Source organism: Penaeus japonicus, unplaced genomic scaffold (genome assembly GCF_977035675.1).
Source record: "Penaeus japonicus unplaced genomic scaffold, GWHDUDI00000001_assembly GWHDUDI00000026, whole genome shotgun sequence".
NCBI classification, from domain to species: Eukaryota; Metazoa; Arthropoda; class Malacostraca; order Decapoda; family Penaeidae; genus Penaeus; species Penaeus japonicus.
The window spans coordinates 26,499,896-26,509,791 of NW_028234428.1; the positions used below are offsets into that span (position 1 = coordinate 26,499,896).

General features: G+C 35.4%; 2 protein-coding genes across 4 annotated transcripts; one reads left to right on the forward strand and one right to left on the reverse strand.

Moving 5' to 3' along the window:
- Positions 1 to 254: 254 nt before the first annotated feature.
- On the reverse strand, positions 255 to 2,065 carry FucTB (alpha-(1,3)-fucosyltransferase 10). Its single transcript, XM_043010253.2, has one exon. It carries the CDS (start codon positions 2,063 to 2,065, stop codon positions 671 to 673), a length of 1,395 nt encoding a protein of 464 aa, XP_042866187.2. The 3' UTR covers positions 255 to 670.
- An 89-nt stretch (positions 2,066 to 2,154) lies between these two features.
- Positions 2,155 to 6,637, forward strand: Tango14 (transport and golgi organization 14). Of its 3 annotated transcripts, none has more exons than XM_043010257.2 (2): positions 2,155 to 2,292; positions 4,297 to 6,637. In XM_043010257.2, exon 2 carries the CDS (start codon positions 4,299 to 4,301, stop codon positions 5,052 to 5,054), a length of 756 nt encoding a protein of 251 aa, XP_042866191.1. In that variant the 5' UTR covers positions 2,155 to 2,292; positions 4,297 to 4,298; the 3' UTR covers positions 5,055 to 6,637. The 3 variants fall into 3 exon arrangements, with proteins under 3 accessions (XP_042866191.1, XP_042866189.1, XP_042866188.1); XM_043010255.2 differs by lacking the exon at positions 2,155 to 2,292 and adding an exon at positions 2,358 to 2,506; XM_043010254.2 differs by lacking the exon at positions 2,155 to 2,292 and adding an exon at positions 2,495 to 2,633.
- Positions 6,638 to 9,896: the final 3,259 nt, after the last annotated feature.

Consider the following 9,896-nt stretch of genomic DNA (forward strand, 5'->3'; position numbering starts at 1 on the left):
TCCACAAAATGTGAGGGACGGAGGGAGAGAGTGAGAGGGAAAGCGGAAGAGTGGCACGGAGTGAGGGAGAGGGGGAGAGGATCAAGAGGAGAGGGAGAGAGAGAGAAAGAGAGAGAGAGAGAGAGAGAGAAAGAGAAGGAGAGAAAGAGAAGGAGAGAGAGAGAGAGAGAGAGAGAGAGGAGAAAAATGAAGAGAAGAGAAAGTGAAAACGACAATGTTTTGCATAAAAAAATGCGGTTTAAGACACCAACATACAGATTTAGCACCTTTATTTTGTACGTAATGTTATGACTGAGTACATAAACAGGAATTACTTAACATCACAAACAATACATGGAGACAAGCAGTAAATAGGTAAGTGAAGACTATACAACCACCTGTTAATAAACTCATACAGAATTAACGCACCAAACAAAAACATACCGAACAAACATTACTGTAACATTCACGATGACAATCTTTGGTATCGTGGAAACATTTCAAGGGTTCACAACCATAGAAACATTTGCTAAAGACACTGGAAGCACAATTACAAAATCTACAAGAACGTGGACACTGGCAGGTCAAAATCAAATTCACAGAAAATGATATAAAGGAAAAGATGAGGACATTTGGTTGAATAATTGTTTCGATATCTGTATGAAATTTCCGTAAAAACCCTGAGTGCAGATTACAGCTCCTCGCGTTCGGGAGGGAACCTCTGGAAGAAGCCGTCTTTCTGTAGTTCCGGAATAACTGCATCGAAAAACTCGTCGGTTGTGAAGCGTTTCGGCGGGGATGTGAGAAGTCGATTTAACACCTTCGCTTCCACTCTCGCCTTGTTCCATTGTTCCACCCAGAAATTCCTGGATTCCTCGTCTTCTCCCAGAACAGTCATAGGCTCCGGGCACCCGTAGTGACTGAGGTCGGCCTGGAATTCCCCAGGAATAGCTTTGTTCCTCCCGCCCGAGTGCCTCGTCAGCACCTGATCGCAGACGTGGCACTCAAAATGCTCAATGAAATTTCCCTTCTCGAAATCATTGTCGATTCCCCAGAGGCGCTTTTCCATTGCCTCCAAAAGATAGGTATTCGTTACCTCCTTCTCTAGCTTGTGCTTCAAGTAGGACTCGTATAAAGTATCATTCTGCAAAAGACTATGAAGAAACACAGCTAGTTCTTTGGGCGATGCGAAATCGCTAACGAGAATGATCGACTGTGGATTTGGTTCCCAGTCTCGTACAGTGGGAGAGCCCCAGTAAATAGGGACGGTCCCAATAGTTAAGGGACGCCAAAGCTTTTCCGTAATGTAGTCATCGCAACCGGCGTTTTCGATTGCAATGGCGAACTTGTATTTGGCGACTAAAGCTCGAAAGTCGCCGTGGTCGTACGTTCCAGCTGGGTCCTGGAGGTGAGCTGGGAGGTCTCTGTTGTGCAAACACGCGCCGTACGAGTCTATCTTTATATATTTGGCTAATTCAGCAACATATTTGTCTCTCTGGGAAGGCGTGTCACAGTCGGACTGTACGTACAGGACAGGGGATAAATTTCCTGTTTCAAGCAAGTTGTTTTTTTCTTTCGTTGGAACGAATTCGTGTGTTGAAGTGAGTGCTTCAATAGATTTCAAATGTTGTAATGTGAGTGGAAAGTTGGAACCACGGCGGAATGTTGACGTAATATTGAAAAGCTGCAAGACAGGTTGGTGGTCAAAAAGAGGTTGATTCTTCGGAGATTCCTCGTGCAGGAGACCCCACCAGTGCCTCGACTGCCTCGGAAGAGGTAGGTCCTCAATGCTGAAATCACTCCCGTAAAACAGTATCGCCTTCAGCCGCTTGTTGTGTTGGTATGAGCGATCCTCTGTAAAGAAGCAAGAACCAAGTCTACAGTTTCGCGACTGTCCCATAACCCCCGTGAAGGGAGTCCACCACAGGACGACCGCCTCCCCTCCGGCGCCGCCCTTGGAGGGGGGAGTGGCACCACCCGCTACGTCACCCCGCTGTAGTGAATCCTTCCCCGTTGCACATTTCGTCCACATCAAACAAGCTGCCAAGAGGATGCATGACTGCACACCAAATCCCCGCTGAGTCATGGGAACGCAAGCTGTGACGACAGGTGAGCAAGATCGCGTATCTTAGAAAGTCGGGTTTTGGCGAGCTTTTTGCCTCAGAACATCACTTCCTTGAATGAAAACTCGAGTCCTGTATCTTCACCCGCCCTTAGAGAGGTTCCTACGGACATCCACACTTCCCCAGACCGAAGGACCTGCATGGCAAACGCCTCGCACTTTCCTCGCCACGCTGACGTGTACTTGACGGGGTAAGAGTGAAAATAAGAGTGAAAAGAGACGCGAGATGAGTCGGCGTGTCCTCCGGCTCGGCGTTGGACGTGGACCAATCACGTGCCATCCTGTGACCGCATTCGAGTCCTGTCCTGCCGATTTTAGCTCTTATTCTCTCAATACCCGTATTTAACTGATCCCCAAAATATAAATCTTGATATTAGCCTTTCACCCGACGGAATTCCGGCAAAGGTAAAGGCCGTTTATGGAATTTATTGGAGTTTTTTCTCGGTCTCGAACGCCGGGCGACGTGTTCGAGTGTTTACATTGAGTGACTGGTTGCTTGACTGGAACTAAACATATGACTGAAAACCGTCTAGTAAGTACATGAGAGAGCGGGCGACTCGGTGAAATATACTCGTAAAGACCTATTTGATTGAAATGTGTTTGGTTTTAGTGTGTATTCCTCGTGTTTTCCGTGAGAGAAGCTGGGGATATGTTGCCAGTCCTGTCAATACTGTCATTGCTATTGGGATATTTGCCGATTTTAGTCTGCAAGTATGATAAGTGTTGAACGAATTAAAAAACAGGATTTTTGTCACATCTTTAAGTCATTTGACGTGGTTCAATAGTTGTATATTCATATTTACACCGTGCATATATATACATATAGTGTAATTTCATAACCAGGTCAGTTTGATGGTGTATTGCATCATACAGGTATTTTTGACTCATTTTGTGCATTATTTAATTTAAATTACCTTTGAGGGGGTGTATTAGTATCATGAGCTGGTCCAGTGTTTAAGGCAGTTTAATAGTAAAAGGAGATATTAATTATGTAGATGTATTAGTCAGTTTAGTGATGGGAGTGTTATTTTATGAATTATAGGATTATACTTATCATTAGACAAAGTGTGGGTAATTTGTATGGTATATGAGTGGAGGTTTTTATTATTTTTTCTATGATAAATTTCTTTAATAGATATACATTATAAAACCCAGTAAAATTGGTGTCAGTGGAGACTTTTTGATGTCTAGTGTGCATTTATGGTAGTTTTAGTCAACGCAACCCAACAATGGGGATATTAGACCCTTTAGGTGAAGATGGTATGAAGTATCTCAGGGAAATTGCTGGGTAGAATTAGTAAATAACCCTTCAAAAATTGGTATCTGGTATCCTATCAATGTCTGCTAACAAATCACATATAACTTGGTATATATCTGTCCATTGTGAAATAAAGGTGCAAAAAAAAAAAAAATGAGTATCCATGGCACACAGTAATTTTTAGCGGGAATTTTTAATGTGATGTTTTTGGAGTTCACAAAATCCTAACCTCATGACCAAACTAACTTTATGCCGTTTTAAAGTTAGGCCTACTCAGGGGGTCTTTCCCCCCCCTGGACCCCTTTTTTTGTGTGATGTCACAGCATAGTCCAGGCTTTGGCTCCACGAAGTGAACGTGTCTCGCCAAACTTTCCTTGCATATGATTTGCCTATTTAAATATCGAACCTTATTGATTCCAGGCACTATTTTCTGTGAAAGCATCATTATCAGCAACTAAAAGTGTTTTAGGGGACACTGATAATGTGATGATGGTTGTAATGACAGTAATAACGATTGTGATTTTGATAGTGATATTGAGGTTATTAATGATGTGATTCATTTTATATTGTGGACTTAAGGAATTGGTGAGTCTAAACAGTTTTTGTGGTTCCTTATAGAAATGTACTAAGCAACTTGAGAATACTTTTATGATTTTGTGTAAACCATTAGACAGATATTCCAAATGATGTGGCAACATGCCATTTCAAAAAGTTATTTCAAAATCTTGAATGTCAAAATCTTAGGCAAATAAAATAGGAAGAACAAAATGTAGGTTTTGGTGTCGCAACTCTAACCAGTTTTCCAATCAATTTTCCATTTGTTGCTACTTGATTTACCTTCTTTTTCTTTTTCTTCTTTTTGACTATTTGTTTCACTGATTGAATATAAGTATAGTATTTTGTCTTTTGCATATTTATAATTGTTCTTTTTTTTCAGAGATGGATGTCCTACTGCCAGTATTCCAACTGCTGTACTTTGTGGCCCACTTCTTAGCTAGTTTGGCACTCTCAGTCCTCGACACTTTCTACCTTCTACACCGAGTATTCCTCCATGTGTGTGCAGTGTTAAGAGGAAGTGATTCCCCGGTGTTCCGCATACAGGCTGATGCCGCACAGCTCAAGAAGATCCCACAGCATGTGGGATTGGTGTGCACGGGGAAGCAAGTATATCACATCACCAATCTTGCCAATGTGATTTCATGGGCTGTGGGGTATGGTGTCCGCTATGTGTCCTTGTATGACCTACACGGCGCTCTGAAACGACAACGATCAGTGATACTTCAGCACCTAGAAGAGGCCTGTGCTGATGTCAACTACACAATGATCACCCATAGCTGTGAAATGAACCAAGCTAAGGACGTTGTTGAAAATAACAGGTCAGGGCCACATGTGATCATTAACCTTTTAAGTCTGACTGATGGCAGGGGCAGCCTCTCGGTCATAGCCCGCCAGCTGAGCTCAGAACCCGGCAAAGTGAATCAGGAGTTATTAGAGTCTTGGAAAGTGACGCGGGGTCAGCCAGACCCTGAAGTTGTAATCACGATAGGGGAACCTATATCGACCATGGGGTTCCTGCCATGGCAAATTAGGTTAAGTGAATTCTTTGCTATTCCATCTTTAAATAGGTTTGAGTATAGTGATTTTCAAACCATTCTTAGGCAATATTCTAAATGTGAGCAGAGATGTGGCAAGTAGATTCTGTGTTAATTATACACAATTAATGTCTTTATTCTGTGTCTGTTTAAGAAGAACTTATGTGATATATACAAGGATGTTGCTGTTTGCATGTATGTCAAATCTTCCATGCCAGTAGTGTGCTTGATTTTATAAGAATTAAGTAAAAAAAAAGGAGAGATTAAGAAAACTATTATATAGAAATTGATGTTTGAAATATCTCCCATGTGACAGAGAAGAATTAGAAATACAGTATCATTCCTGTTGATGGGATAGATGTATTTGTATATCAGGATTTTATCTTGTAAGGGATCAAAAAAAAGGAGAAGGAAAAGTATGTTATGATATTTGTTTGTATTTTTGTAAGGTACTGTAGTCTAATGAATTACAATAAGAAAACAGAGGAGCAATCACCCACATCAGTTTTGATTATTTTACAGAATACATTGTTATTCTATTCCACCCCATTTCTTCTCAATATGTGATTTAAAAAAAAAGGAGGATACCTCAAAGTTGAAACTGCTGTATCCAGGTTCAATTTCCAACCTATACATTTTTTCCTCCCTCAGGTCTGTTAGAGATACGTTGTAAAGCAAGTTGAGGAATGGAATTTTGTTGCGTACAGTATGAGAATCTTTTTGATAGGTGTTGCTTGGCAAGTAAGTCTTCCCATGTCTGTTGGGAGTAAATAGAGTGTATGTGATTTGGTCCCACAATTTGTTTTGCCTGTGATATGCTATAAGATTTTTCTTTTTCTTTCTGCTCATTAATTTTTGATTGGTTGAAATTGTGCTCTTCCTTCAAAGAGGGAGGAAAGATACTCCTTATATTAGAGATACAGTGTTATTTCTTAATTATTTATTGTGAATTGTAGTATATGTTTAGTTCCTTATCTGAAGAAAGGTGTGTTTATTAACCAGTATTGTTAACATTGTTTTTTTCTGTCATTTCTGCTCATGTTATTTATTGCTTTGTTATTGTCATTATCAGGTTATCACATTATGACAATAAAGATTACATTTGGAATGATATTGGTGCAGACACAAAGTTCTCTGTGTCAATTTTCCACATAGAAATATCATCTTATACCTTGTTACCAGTTGACCTTTGTTATGGAGTGCAAATGTAATTAATTTATGTATGATACTTTTCTTTATTGTCCATCATTAGATTTTCAGTTGTTATTAATACATAGATGCAATATATAGAAAATTGATATATAACCTTATGTTTTGCTTCTAGTAAAGGTTGAAAATTTGATTTCCATTCGCAGTGCAGCATAAATGCTATTGACATTATTTTGTCCGGATATGGTTGAAGACATAATACCCAGTTAATTATGTGTATTGAGGAAAAATATATCATTGTTGTTCTGACAGAAAAGATGCATCTTATTATTTTAAGTTTCTGTTGCAACATGAAATACAAGCCTGCCAGTAGAAGGTACACATCACACACTGCCATGTAGAGTGAACATTTTACTTTTGGGGAATAAGCTTTGGATTGTTATGGTCATGGATAGAAGGATAACGTGAACGTTCGGGGAAATGCAGTAAATGGAATTTGATCAAATAATGTTTTGTAGAATAAAACTATGAAAGCAAGCAAGTTCATCATTTCCAATGTTATAATAGTATTATTAGCTGATTTTCTCTCAGTGAGTGACTTAAATGATGATGATAGGTCTTTAGAATTTTCCAAACACAGTTCTCTTAGATATATCTGATAAATTTTGAGGATACAAGTAATATGTGAGAGCCCTTATTACATTGATTAAATCTATTGGTTCAGCATGATGTGAGAACTAAATATATAGATTTATCATTTTCAGAAGTTAGCAGTTGTATAGTCTCAACAGCTCGTAATGCTGTTCTTGTGAAAACTTATCTCAGGTAGAGAAAAATAGAAAAAGGAATAGACTTCAAATTATTCTTTGTCATACAATGAGGATGTATTCTTAGGAACTATTGACATAGATACGTAATCATATTTTCTGAAGTAGAGAAATTGAACTGATTTTAAAAGCACAATTACAGATTTTTTTTCTTTCTTTCATGAAAGGTTAGACAACAGTGTAATTCCAAAGAAGGCTGATAGTAATATAAAGACAGGCCTACTTTCTCTCTTCTTTAAGAGGAATAGGTGGCTAAGACTGTTATCGACAGTGATGTTAATCTTTTACTTCTGTGCGTATCTGTCTTTTTGTTACTGATATGAGGGCAGTTTTCCTCAAAATTAAACAAGTGATATCAGAGGAACACTTAGCAAATTATTTATTGCAATTACTTTACACCCTTACAATATATCGAACTTGAGGTCATACAGTTTCAGTTTAGCTAGAGTTTAGGTTGTCCCATTTTGTCAGTCTTCAAATTTATGTTCTTCCAGCCATTTTAAGTACAAAGTGCAGCAGTTGTAAAGTCCACAGCATTGTAATATTTCAGTAGGCAACCTACAGTTATGCAAGGTGTGACATATTTGGTAGCATAATGTAATTCTGCCAATGTTACTGTAGTCTTTAAAAACTTCTGCATTTCTGTACATGGATGCTTGTAAAGCCTGCATGTACTATGAAACATATTCTCCAAGAATGTATATATATATATATTTTTTTTTAGTATTGTAGCAGTATTGGCATTATTAATATTCACATTTGTTTATATAGTCCTTAATTAAAAAAAGAAATTACTTGGAAATGGTTGTGGTTATGTATTTCATATGACTATCTTGAGAATAATTTATTTTTATTTTTACATTTCTATTTTATGCCTATGGAGTACATTGTTACATCATATACACATACAGTATATTTTAGTAAATAATATGTGTACATATATATATATATATATATATATATATATATATATATACATATATATATACATATATATATATACATATATATATATACATATATATATATATATACATATACATATATATACATATACATATACATATATATATATATATATACATATAAATATACATATATATACATACATATACATATATATATATATATACATATACATATATATATTCATATATTCATATATTTATATATCTAAAATAAATAAATATATAAATATATATATATATATATATATATGTATATATATATTACACAAATATACACAAATATATACACACATATATATACACATATATAAACACATATATATATACATATATAGATAAATATATATAAATATATATATATATATATATATATATATATATAATATATATATATATATATATATATATACAACAAATGTATGTATGTGTATGTATATGTATATATAACATATATATAGACATATCTATATATATATATATATATATGTATATGTATATATATATATATATATATATATATATATATATATACAACAAATGTATGTATGTGTATGTATATGTATATGTATATGTATATGTTATATGATATGTACACACACACACACACACACACACACACACACACACACACACACACACACACACACACACACACACACACACACACACACACCCACCCAACACACACACACACACACACACACATATATACATACACACATTTGTTGTATATGTGTATGTATATATGTATATGTATATGTATATATATATACACACACATACATATATATATATATATATATATATATATATATATATATATATATATATATATATATATATATATATACATACATACATACATACACACATACACACACATGCTTGTGTATAAATGTGTGTATATGTACACTGTATACATGTTCTCCATGAAATTACAAAAGCATGCTACTTATTAAAAGCATCTAATTACAAAGTGAGTTCCGAAATTAGACACGTCAGTATGGCATGAGCTACAGTAGCATAATTTTTTCTTTTCTGTAGAGAGACACATAGACAAATATTTTTAAGCATAATATTTTGGGGTATTTGTGCCTAATTAAATAGTTTCCTCAATCAGTTGTGTTGCATCAATTAGTAATTAATTAACTTGTATGGAAGAGCTTTTTTGAGAGTGACTGCCTCTGGAAAATATTATATTTATTTGGTGGACTAAATTTTGAAAAAGAGAATAGTGCCTTATAAGGATAATGTTAGAAAAAAAAGTGTTGTCTGTAAATAATTCCCCTCCCCTTCCAAATTCATAAAAGTAAAGGGTTATCAAGAAAAATTGTACATTTTAAGCAGGATGTAAATTTTAAAAGATTCCTGCACACTTGACATTTGGAAAAAATATGAAAATGATAATTAATAATTATAGTGTTGCAAGTACTGGAAATTCTTAAAAATAAAACAAAACAATTGATTAATCCTGTTCTGTATCAGTTAAGGGTGTATAATTTGTTTATTTTGTAAAATAGCATCTCTTTACTAAACTCAGTGAAATGAAGAATTGGGTGCGTGTTGTTTTGTTGCAGTTTAATGGGCTATTGTTGAAAACCCAATTGTGTGGCAGTTTTGCAGGCAAATCTTTATCGTGAAATAAATGATGTATATATTTTGGTTTCCAGATCAATGTACAAAATGTACTTTTTTTGTAGTTATTGTGTTCGGAACCCTTTAGAATGTTATTTATGTAATAATGAATGTTATTTCATTAATTTACCAAGAATATATCTTAGAAATATAATTTACAAATTGACTTGTCTTTCAACTACCTTTAATATGTAGAATATGTAATAGTGAAAAACATATCATATGAAATGGGAACTGTTCTTTGTTCAAAAGTTTATATATATATTTTTTATGGAATTGGGGTTCATGAAATTTAACCCATTGCAGACGGGTGTCATGACATACATAACACAGGAGCTTTGGCCTGATGACCTGTGTCGGGTTTAT

Bases quoted from the DNA above. Each gene is read 5' to 3' on its own strand.
- FucTB (XM_043010253.2), bottom strand. From the start codon at position 2,065: ATGACTCAGCGGGGATTTGGTGTGCAGTCATGCATCCTCTTGGCAGCT.
- Tango14 (XM_043010257.2), top strand. From the start codon at position 4,299: ATGGATGTCCTACTGCCAGTATTCCAACTGCTGTACTTTGTGGCCCAC.